The sequence below is a fragment of the Corvus brachyrhynchos genome, unplaced genomic scaffold, assembly GCF_000691975.1.
Source record: "Corvus brachyrhynchos isolate BGI_N302 unplaced genomic scaffold, ASM69197v1 scaffold191, whole genome shotgun sequence".
NCBI lineage: Eukaryota > Metazoa > Chordata > Aves > Passeriformes > Corvidae > Corvus > Corvus brachyrhynchos.
This window is the reverse complement of record NW_008236487.1, coordinates 337,404-349,586: the sequence shown is the minus strand read 5'-3', so window position 1 is coordinate 349,586 and position 12,183 is coordinate 337,404. Positions and strand designations below refer to the sequence as shown.

The window sequence follows — 12,183 nt, the reverse complement described above, 5'->3', positions numbered from 1 at the left end:
CAGCTCTCCTCTGCTCTGGCCAAGCTCTCCGTGCTCAGCCAGCGAATGGTGGAGCAGGCAGCTCGGGAGAAAACAGAGAAAATCATCAGTGCAGAGCTACAGAAAGCAGCAGCTAACCCCGACCTGCAGGTAGGGATGGGAGTGTCTTGCTTTTTGCTGTGCTTGCCCTAATTTAGCGTGTCAAAATGCCTTGTTTTTGTTGGAGAGGCATGGGGAAGAGGGGAGGGCAGTGAAAAGCTGTGGACTACACATGGTAAAACGTCTTACTTAGTTTAGTGCACCTCAGGTTTTGGCTGGCTTCTGTCCAGGTACACTGCTGTTCAGGAACAGGTCTCTTGCTCTGTACTCACTGTCAATAGCCACTGCTGAAGGTGCTTGTAAGAAATACCAGGTCAGCTGTAACAGCTGGGTACAGGCTTCAAGATGTGTAAACCAGTTGCTACCTTGGTGTCCAAATTCCATTTTCCTCGTGACAGAATCCAAGGTCTCGGTATTTAAATTTCTCATGGGTTGTGATTCCCAGGCATTTGGTGTCTTGTTAGTAAATCTCAGTGAGGAACGTAGTCAAACACTGATAATTCCATAGCTGACCTCTTCACCTTGAGACTGAGGTCAGGTCATGCTGTGGTGAAGAGGCTATAATTTGTAGCACTGAAGAGCAGTATCTAGATCTTTCTGGTCACTATTATTAAAAATCAGGGACTCAGAATCTAATGAAACCTTTTACTTGGATATTTCCCTATGCTTTTTCATGTCTTGCTGTGATTGGTCCCTTTTGTGATGTCCAGGCAGTTATCCTCAGGCCAAAAGAACCACTGTTTCCTTTGTTAATAACACTTCAGGTTTTTACAGATTTTTCCTGGAAATTTTATTGTTTCACTTCCATATTCCATTTTTTTTTTAGGGACACTTGACAAGTTTTCAGCAGTCAGCCTTTAACAGAGTGATAGGAAGTGTGTCCTCATCCCCACGGCAGACTTTGGATTATGATGATGAAGAGACAGACTCTGATGAAGACATCAGGGAGACATATGGCTATGACATAAAGGTAAGTAATCCAGAGTGGTTTGTCTGCATGGAGTTAATACAGAATACCTGTCTTTTATTAATCCATTTTTTGGCAATATTTATTGTATCTTAAGCTGTGTATATTCTGCCCTAGGGTGTGTGGCAGAAGAGGTAGTTCTTGATTTTTTTCTGAATGTCTCCATTCTGGACTGAGATTGACTCAAAACTTCACTGAATTGTGAAGTTTTGTAATGTTTTTATTCAAAATTTCCAAAGTCCTGTTTGAATTTCAAAAGGTGCCTTTTAGTGCTGAGGAAGAAGATACACTTACAAAGGGATTTGTATTTATAACACCCTGGAGGATGGACATTGTCTTTATGCCACATTCCGAGATACCACAAGTCGTATATATAAATGTTTGTATGGAGAGCTCTTGGAAAGTTTTTGCACAGCTAAAAGATCAGTCTTCAAAAACTGCATGCTGTGTAAGAAGTTTCCTGATAACATGAACACAGCTCTGGCTTCATACCTTCCTCTTCATTCAACCCTTATATAAAGGAGGTATATGTGTTCCATTTTGGAGTGTGGAATTTTTTGAGACGTCTGGATCATGTTGTAAAATTAGCATCTGGATTCAGTTCAGAAATTGTAACTGCAGTTAAATTGTTAAAGTTCTTTAACTAGAGAAGAACTTCCAGGAGAAAAGGCAGTTGTGGAAATAACCAGGTATTTTCAATGTGTTGAATTGTTCTTTTGATATATGTAGAGAAAAAGACAATGCCACAGTTTCTTCTTGAGCAGTGTTTTCTTTTTAGTGATAGTGTTATCTCTACTTTAGAAGATGCTATCTTAAGAGGCATGTAAATTCTTCTAAGGTAGATGTTCTAATTTATAGAGGGACAGCACATTCTCCAGGTCTGATTTGCTGAAATCTCCTATTTTTAGTGTTTTGTTTCTCAGCATCCTGATGCAAATACACAGATTTATCTTACAGTCCCCAGTGAAATGCCAACAAGAATGCAGTTGGGTGCTACAGCTTTTAATGAATTTAGTTTTATATATAAAAATAATCCCCAAAACTGTTCTTTGCATCAGGAGTCTTAATAAGGCATTTCTGAAGGATGTGGCATTTTCTGAGGCTGTGATAAAACATATGTCAAGAAGGATGGCATATGCTTGCCAGGATCTCAGGGTTTTGCATTAGCATAATTTCATTTGTTTAATAATTCTGTTGTCATCATTTAAAAACCTCTTACTTAACCTTCTGATTTGGATGTCAATCATATGTAATTGTAGAAACCTAGAAGTAAAAATCTGTTGGAGCACATGCTGGAACACGTCTATGCATCAAAAACTGAAAAAACCAACACGGAAAAGTCAACAGTATAAAAATAATTAAATTCTGAGCGACTTTGGGGTTTTTTTTTTTTTTTTTTTTGGTTGGTTGGTTCTTAACTTTGCGTCTCCTAGTTTACACCTGAAGAATTTTGATTGGTTGTGTGAAAATTTGTCTTCTATTCCAATCATCAGGGAATCTACTCAGGTGGGCCTGTGCTCCTCTGGTTTCTCTGCCTAATGTAATGCAAAGTCAAGCAGAGCTTCTCCTACTGCAAAGAGATTCCTAATCTCCCTTAATGGGTTCTTCCTGCACCTGAAGGTACATGTCCCTATATCCAAACAGTCAGGCATCCATCTTAACTAATGCCTCGAGCTGTTCAGTGTCTTAAACAACACACTGAGCTGAGCACAAGTCAGTGCCATCGTTACTCTGTTCATGGAAACATTCACGACAGTCTCAGGTGTTACAGCCCTCTTCTTTCAGTATTTGGTCCGAACTTAAACTGATTTAAGACTGCTGTAAAAGTACTGATCCCAGGGCAGTGTTTGATTGTCATTATATTGATATTTGTTGCTGTGCTGGAACGCCCTTTTTTTCCATACCTCTAAAATCTTAAATAATTTCTTTCTGTAGTCACTGTAATTTACTCAGCTTACCCCTGCTTTATGGAAGATACAGGTCTTTATGAGCTTCCAGTCAGACTTTTCAAGCAAAATAATAAATTATGTAGGCTAAGAGAAAGCCTCTTCTCATCATGTTGACTTGTGAAGACCATACTTGAGGGACTGCTGAGTGAGGAAACCTGTCAAGTGTTTCTCATGTGCAACTATAAATATACTGGCCTATCTCCATAGATCCTGTGTTCATCCACTATTTAAGTAGGGATGTAATTTTTACCTTTTGCACATGGTCTTGGTATCTCTGATGGAGTGCTTCGGAGAAGGGCTTTAGGAGCAGCAGACTGCTTGATCTCTAGTAGAATTTACTTTGAAGTAGGTATTTTCTGGATTCAGATGTTGCATGTTTTCTGTGGGTCTTTTTCAGGACAATGCCAGTGTAAAATCTTCCAGCAGCTTGGAGCCCAATTTGTTTTGTGATGAGGAAATCCCCATTAAATCAGAAGAGGTGGTGACACACATGTGGACTGCTCCCTCATTTTGTGCTGAACATGCCTATTCCTCTGCTTCTAAAAGTTGCTCTCAAGGTATTTGCTTTTGTATACATTGAGGTAAAATTAAAAGTAAATTAAGATCAATTAAGATTAAAAAACTGGGCTGAGCAGTCAGTGAGGAGGGGAACTGCTCTGTTATCCATAGGGGTTGTACAGTACAGGTTGTCTGCAGGAAGGTACAGCAGGGTTACTTTGCAGTTAGTTTCCTGATGTTTGATACATAAACCTGTGTCAGTGTGTTTTGGTTGTTACTGTTTCCCACCTTAGATTGTTGTAAAAAGTATGTCATTTGGTTTTGATCTCTTCCTTTTATCTTTATGTGGCTTTGCCTGGGAGGCTTAGGTTGGATATTAGGAAAAATTTTTTCACTGGAAGGGTGGTCAGGCATTGGAACAGGCTGCCTGGGGAAGTGGTGGAATCACTGTCGCTGGAAGTGTTCAGAAAACATGTGGGTGTGGCACCTGGGGACCTGGTTTAGTGGTGGGCTTGGCATGGACTCAGTAATCTTAGAGGTCTTTTCCAGCCTTAATGATTCTGTGTCCTGGCTCCTGTCTGAAAGGTTCTAGCACTCCAAGGAAGCAGCCTCGGCCTCGCAGTTTGGAGCCCCCTGTGTTGGAGCTGTCACCTGGAGCAAAAGCTCAGCTGGAAGATCTGATGATGGTAGGAGATCTGTTGGAGGTATCTCTGGATGAAACTCAGCACATCTGGCGCATTTTACAGGCCACTCATCCACCCTCTGAGGACAGGTTTCTTCATGTCATGGAGGTATGGAACTTGAAGAAATATTCCCGTGTGGAACAAAAATCCCACCACAGGCTGTTGGTGGATTTATATAAATATGATCTTGAATAGCTGAGTGCTCAGTTGCTTGACATGTTTGGATTTCACGTGGAGAGAGTAATAGATTACAGAAAATAACAGAAAAAGTGGTCCAGAAATTCAGTTCTTGATCACTCCTACTGTAGCGCTATCCTCTACAGTCAACCATATTTAGAACGGTTTTCTGAAGTAGTCCCATGTGCAAACCTTATTTTAGAAGGTAACAGGTTAAGGGAGGGAACACTCTTCTTGATTATGCCTGGAAACAGAACTAATCTGCAAAAGAGTTACAAGAAACATTTAGAAAGATGGAAAGTTACACTTGGCTTATATAATGTGATACTTGTATGTTACAGAACTTTGTTACTGAGGAAAACACGTTTTGATAATGCAGACAATAAGATTTGTGTTCTTCCTCAGACTAACACAGACATAGCAATGAAGATGTCCTGATTGCTTTGCCCAGCTGCCAGTGGATCAGGCAGGTTTATCTGCTGATTCTGAGGTCTAGTCAAAATCACTTAGCTGCATTCATGCGGAGGGCAAGGGATGTGTGCTGGAAGAGAAGGTCAGCTGCTGTGTTGAAGAACTTGAGTGGAGCCCATTTTTTATCATCTGTCAGTTGCAGTTAGGGGTCAATTTGACCATATGTAGCTGTGGATTACATGATGGCTTGTTGCGTTACTGAGCTGCACAGGAAGAACACAAGACGATGGTTCTTTCCTGGCTTTTTGGTGGTGTACAGTAATACAGGACGGAAGGTTACATGCTGTGAACAGTGAGGTTAGGTGAACATATTAGTTGGTGTCTCATTTTCTGAGTGCCATCCATACACAGTGGCTGAGTTAAAGTGGTGCCAAACTGCATCAGTTGGAGCTGTGTAGTATAAAACTGCCCCTGCCTCCCAAGTGCTGCTGCTTTGCCACCTTTCAGCCTGAGTACTACATAAGCTTAATGTTCTTTTAATGTAATGGTTTTGGCAGGGAGTTGATTGAAGAGTAGTTTTAATGCCAGCAAATAACAATTTATAAATAATATGCCAGACTGTTATATTAATAGTTAAGCAATGGTTTTTCCAGGGGAGTGGGGTGAGAGGTGTAGAGTGTGTGTATGTGTTACAACATTTATTGGTTAACCTGTATGAATACTTGCTTGACCGTTGAAAACTTGCTCGTTTTGAATTGAATATATTCTATGTCTGTTCACATACAAAATAAGTAGACTTCAGTAAAATAATCTTGAGAGGATTTGGTTTTGGGTGGAGTAGCTATATTAAGTAATGTACAGTAAACAGTCTCTTTACTGGCTTCTGGTATGTTTTTAATCTATTAATAATTATTAAGGGTAAGGTATGTAGCTGCATTAACTGAAATCAAGTCAGTCCTGTTTGTACAAAGGACTACACAAGTGAATCTTTCAGATATAAATGGGACTTGTCACTGTGAATGCTACCTGCAGGGACAGAGTTAGCCAATTTTAAGCCCCACTTCTGATCTGAATCTGTTATTTAAGAGCTCTTGATGACGCCAGGATATTTACAATGTCTGCCAGTTTGGAAGCTGTTCAAATAACGGATGTTGCTTTCTCTTCTTGCTTGAGTTGATGATACATTTTAAGAATTCACCAATTACTCTTTCTTAATCTCCAAAACAGCAGTTGCTTTCTCTCAAAAATAATCACAGGCAAGACTGACCTCAGATGAAAAATAAGCAAGAGCATCTAACAAATGATTAATCTTCTCAACTTCTATTAAAAAGCAGTGTGAGAAGGGAGTTGTAATGATTGCTTATTTTGCCTTCTTACCCTTGCTGATAATTTACTTTTTCCACTGGGTATTTTTGGCTGATTGTACTTTGACACAGTTGATAACACTTACAAATTTTTTTATAGAATGGTGAAAATGAAGTTAAGTGCTTTTTTTGTTTAGAATTTGTAACGGTATGTTGTTGACTAGATTTCTTCATGCCATATCAGGGTAAAGGTAGAGGTAAGTACATTTCTCAGACCTCAGGTTTGCAGGAAATTTGTATTTGAATAAAGTGTATCTTTTTTTCTATGAAGGATGATAGCATGGATGAAAAACCACTGAAAATGAGAGGGAGGGACTCTTCTGAGAGGAAGCGTAAACGAAAACTGGAGAGAGCAGAGCAGTTCTTTGGAGATATGAAGCAAAAATCTAAAGAGTTGAAAAAACTGGAAAAACCCAAGAAGAAGAAGCTAAAACTCACCATGGATAAGACGAAGGAGCTGAACAAGCGGGCAAAGAAACTGGCTAAGGAAGAGGAGCGGAAGAAGAAGCGAGAGAAGGCAGTTGTTGCAAAGGTAGAACTGGCAAAGGAGAGCACAGAGAAAAAAAGAGAGAAGAAGGTTCTGGATATTCCTTCCAAGTATGACTGGTCAGGAGCAGAAGAGTCAGATGATGAGAATGCTGTGTGTGCTGCTCAGAACTGCCAAAGGCCCTGCAAGGACAAAGTGAGTTTCCCCTTAGTTCTGTCAGGAAATTCCGTGCTAAGTCAGAACCCTTGTGCCAGGTAATATTTAAGTTGAACAGCATGAGAAAACGAAGTGGTGTGGTTAGAAATGAGAGAGGATTGAGTAGTACTTGTGGGTAGGTACATGGATTTAGCAGATTAAACTGTAGAACTTCCTTATTCTCTTAGGTACTTCAAAACAGAAGATGGAAAATTAGAGTCTGGGAAAAGGTACTCTGTTTTGGTCAGGAAGTTTAACTTCTGAAAGCTGTGTAATTTTTTGTTGACTGTGTGCAACATGCATATATGCATTGGCTGATCCAAAGGATTAATTCTTTGACTCAGAAATGTTCCTGGCTTTACTGTGTTTCTGAGCAGGAGTGGGATGTGTGATGTTCCTAAATGAAGTAGATTTTCTGTGTTTCTTGCATACACTCTGTGAACAGTGATGCTGCAGGCTGACTGATCTACAAACTTCAGTGGTTCATTTTGCTTGTTGGAGATAAATAATCAATGATTTTAGACCTGATTGGATTATTACAAAAGAAACTTGATCTGCCTCTGTGGTACTGCCAGTCCTGATTGTCAGCTTTTAACACAGACTGATGATCAAAAATCTTTTCCAAATGTTTTTTCTGTACATTTCTGTACTTTTGTACTTTCAAGAGGTGAATGCCATACATACATACTTGTCAAAAGATGGCAGATACAGGAATGTAATGACCGAAGCTGCCCCTGTTGATGTCCATTACTAATCACTTTGGACAACTTGCTCAGGAGCAGTTGGCTAAGAACTAACATAAAATCTGTATGATGATAATGTTTCTTCATTTTATATAGGTTGCCACTACTGTTGCTTTTCTGGTACATTTTCACATTCCCCTCTAAGTTGAAAGCAGATCTACAGCAGTAAAAATTTTTATAGCTGTACCAGTGGATTGCATTGGGATGGAGAATATGTGTTTCTTACCCTGCAAATCTGACTTTCTGCCCACTGACTCCAGTTGGCATATACTTTTATTCAAAGAACTGCAGAAATCACATAATTCGTCTTTTTTCCTTCCTACATTCTAATTAATTTATTGTCTTTTACAAATTGTTCTACAGCAAGTTCAGCTCAGTTTGTATTGTAGCTTAAATGTTCTGGCACTTAGGACTTAGAGTTGCAAAAGCCACTGTTTGAAAATGCAGTCTAAGAGGGTGTATTTGGAGACTCTCACCTATGCTGAAGTAACCATCCCTGAACGTTTTAAATGTGTTTTAGCACACCTCCTTTCATCTGCAGAGAGCTGAGTCATCTTCCTCAGGAGCAGTCATGTGTTTGTATCCTTGCAGGATGCCAGAGGGGCAAGGTTTGTTAGAAGAGTTAGTTTGTTTTAAACTGAAGTAGCTTGTTAAAACAAGCTCTCTAGGGGCAATCATTTGTGCCCCAAAGCTGTTATGTTCTTGGTAGCTCAGGTAGATTTAACAGGAGGTATTTTCTTCATAGAAGCCGTGCCTGTCTGTCCTTCCTTGTAACATGCTACGTGTTGCTGCTGTGCTCTCTTGCAGGTGGACTGGGTGCAGTGTGACGGGGGCTGCGATGAGTGGTTCCATCAGGTGTGTGTTGGGGTCTCCCCAGAGATGGCTGAGAACGAGGATTACATCTGTATAAACTGTGCCAAGAAACCCCTGCAGGGCCCCAGCAGCCCTGCTCACGCCCCACCTCCTCCCTTCTTGCTGGGCTACAAACTACCAGTGGAAGATCTCAAGGAGACGAGTTAGCAACTCTCGATGCCCAGAACTTGTTGGGAAATGGACCACTGGAACCCTTCAGAAAGAGAGGGTTTGAAGCTGATGTAGCCCCTGAGCTTCACTTCCAAGGATGTACAGACGTGCAGTGGAGTTGGTCCGTTCCTGACAGCTGGCTTCCTTCGGACAACGGGAATGTCGAGGCACCGTGGTACCGGCTCATCTATGCAGACACCGCCTGATGAGGAGCTCCAGCCAGTGTGTTCTGACTTGAGTGTTTCCATCTTTGAGTGTGGCTGTTGCTCTCAAGGACTGAGCAAACTCGAGGCTGTTAGATTAGACACTTCAGGGTGTTAGAAGTATGTGTTGGCAGTGGAGCTGGCCTGGAACTGGTGGGCATGGGCTGGAGCTCTTAGACCTACCAGGTTACCCTGAGGAGGTGACTTTGGAAGTTACCTTTTGCCTCTCCATGCCAACCCAGCGTGTAGAGGAATGTCTTGGGAGAGTGAAATTGCCTCCATATCCAGGCAGCTAACACTACACTATAAGGGTGGGAGCAAGTGGATGAATTTCTTTTCATTTCTCTTTTGTAGCTAAAGGGCAGAGGAGCTCATAATCTCAGAAATCAGCAAAGGTTCTGTTTACCAAAAAAGAAACCCAACTCTACTCCACTAGGCAAAATTTTTTCCTCAGTGGGAAACAACCGATCTTCCTGTCCTGAGGAGGGCCAGAAAGCATTGATAATGTTCAGCTAGACCAGACCTTGGGAAGAGCAGAGTGCTTCCCTTTCCACAGGGATGCTCTCTCCTGTTCTAGGCTTTGCTTAGAGGTCTGCACTCCTGCACATTAAAGTTGCGTGGCGCAGGATGGAGCTGGCAAGGAGGTACAGCACCCAGGGCACAGCTTCTGAGATCTGTACCCAGGGATGGGAAGGAAAGAAGACAGCCCACTTACCTCAGAGGTTACAGTGACATGTGCTTCTGTGAAAAGTTTCACTCACAACTCTTTCCAGTATCACCAGGCTACGGGCATGGCCTCCTGTGATACCAGCAAGCAGTCTGCAGATGCTGTTCACAGTGCAAACCCCCTCCCTGCTGGCTTTGCTGGATGTGTACCAGTGTACAATCAGCAACAGTTCTTGTTTGAAGTTGCCCCTGGCTTTGCCAGAGGACCAGAGGGCTTGGGGTCATCCTGGGTGACAGTTGTTTTAGTAAATCCATTTTTAAAGAAGGACTTGTTTTTACTTTTTTCTAAATGTCTCAGACTACTGACTTGTTCTATAAATAGATTATTTTTCTTTGATTTTTTTATACTTACCACTGTTAACCAGCAGCACAGACAGAGGTTCACAAAGCAAAAACCTGCCCGTGGGCTTGGGTTTTTTTACTCCATTCCTTCCTTGTAGTACAAGGAATTAGCAGTTACCTTCCCCATTCTAGCTTGACCAGCTGCCTGTGTTTAAATAGGTAAATACATTTCATGTGCTACCTTTGTGTTTGGGTTTGTTCCTATTAGTGGGGCATCTGGGCCTTAATGACTCCAGTGGATGCTGGCCTTGTGTATGTGAATGTCTGAAGTCAGCCCCTGGGCTGTCTTGTCCCCCTCTCCACTCGCTCCCTATTGTGTTTCCATTCTTCTGCAGTTCTAGGAGTGTTGTAAGTAGTGTCCAGTCTTACTAGGAGCTGGACTGGGATTTAAAGAAATATTGACAAAAACAAAAGTGTGCTGTCTTGACTGTTCTGTGTCCCTTCTCCTGTTCTCTAATACTTGGAAGTTTATTTATCTGGCAGAATTATCCATCCAAAAAAAAAAAAAAGAACTCAGCTCAGGTAGACAGAACTTCATTGTTTTCTTCTATGTGTGCCTGCTACCTGGGAAGAGGAAAAGAGGAAAATGTGCAAAAGAAATAAGATGGAGGGCAGAAGATCCAGGGTCTTGGGAGCTTTGAGTGCAAATTGGACACAGACTTCTAATTCCTGCTCCCTAAAGACTTAATGAGGTGTTAAAAGCAAAAGCAAGCTGTGGTTAAGCATGTGGCTGAACGGGCACCCTAGCAAACTTAAGAGTATTATTTGTTTACTTATTTATGAAGGAGTCTATGCTTTAGATAGACATACCCTCTTTTTGCCTCCAATTACATTTTTTTTCTTCTCAATGTATGCTTAGTTTTGGTAAACTGATTTAAACAGTTGCTACTTTCCTTCAAGCTTTAACTGATGGTACTACATAAATGTTTCCCTATATGGAGTGGATAAACTATCTGTCACAGATGTTTAGTCGTTCCAGAAGTAGACTAGTACAAGATTTCTTAAAGAATCCCAGTGTTCTGTATTCTTTCCTGACTCCTAGCATTTGTGACACAACAGGGAAAATATGGTTAGCATCTCCTGTGGGCCACTGAGCATATCCTCGTAACCATTCCTGCCTTCTCTGTCATGATGAAGTCGTTGTTGTATGTAATCACCATCAACTGGAAAAGAGACCTTTTGAGTAAAGCTGCATTGCATGTTCCTGTTTCTCTGCGTAGAAGGTGTGGTGGAGAGTGTTGACAGTAGCACTAGTTACAGCAAGATGGAAAGAAACGAACAGCTCTACAGTGCAACCGTGGTCATTCTGCTTGTAACAAGCACAGGAAAGAGCAAACAGCAGAAAGAAGTGTGCAAATCATATGCAAAAGTCACGTTTTTAGTAGCTGTTTTTCATGTAGCCACATGGAGAGCCTCTGTTCCACTGTTGAAAGGAGGTTGCCACACTTCTTTCTGGTCACAGATGTCTTGTCTGCTTTTGGATAAGGTGTTCATAAACTGAAGACCATTATTAGCTTTACATCTTATTGTTTTAAGCTTGTTTTTTAAGAGCATAATTCCTATCAAAGGATTGCTGATAGTATGAACTTACGAATAAATGTTAACTTTTGGAAAAACCCGTAGATATGTAGTTAGTGGTTGAAAAACCTGAAGCTACAGCTGTGGTATTGTCTCCAGATCCTAGGGGTTTGAATTTTTGTAAAAGCATGCAGAGAAGCCAGCCAAAATTAAGCCAAGATAAAAATGTTCTTACAGGTGTGCTACAGCTGTGGGAAAACTCTCATGCTTTGGGGACAACATCTCAGTGCACAAGGAGTATTAGCTCGTGTATCTAGAAAGGTGAGTGTCTTAATGCTGTAGTCTACGAAGGCTGCTCACCACTGCTGGTGTTACTTCTTCTCATGTGTCTGACAAAAAAGATCAAAGAAACTACCTGAGCTGTTGTGAGGAGCTGAAAATGGCCAGGGCTTGAGTTGTATAGCTTATACAAACTATGTGTTTTCAGGTTTTTCTTGTAAAAAAACAGGGCCACGAATTTGGCAGCTTTGCTTGCAGAGAGATAAATGTCACTCCTGACCTTCAGTACATTGCTTTTAGGATTTATGCTTTTGACAGGTCATCTGCAACTGAATGCTTGTGCAGCCTGGACTACTACTTCATAAGGTAATACTGTTGATATGATGGGCATTATCTGAAGGGATTGGAATACAGTCACACAGCATAAGGTAACAGGCAGTTGTCTCTTGTATCAGTCGCGCTGTGAAACTTGCACTGATATTTTTCAGTTTTTAGAATCATAGAGTAATTAGGTTGGGGGTACTTCTGGAGGTCATCCAG

General features: G+C 41.2%; 1 protein-coding gene across 1 annotated transcript in view; it reads left to right on the top strand.

Moving 5' to 3' along the window:
• Positions 1-11,468, top strand: part of KDM5A (lysine demethylase 5A) — a gene marked incomplete at its 5' end in the record, with an annotated part of 47,916 nt that extends 36,448 nt beyond the window's left edge. Inside the window, 6 exons of the mRNA XM_017726190.1 lie at positions 9-129; positions 905-1,048; positions 3,392-3,551; positions 4,078-4,283; positions 6,399-6,809; positions 8,360-11,468. Of these exons, the coding sequence (XP_017581679.1) occupies positions 9-129; positions 905-1,048; positions 3,392-3,551; positions 4,078-4,283; positions 6,399-6,809; positions 8,360-8,572 (1,255 nt within the window). The remainder of the gene's footprint in view (positions 1-8; positions 130-904; positions 1,049-3,391; positions 3,552-4,077; positions 4,284-6,398; positions 6,810-8,359) is intronic.
• Positions 11,469-12,183: the final 715 nt, after the last annotated feature.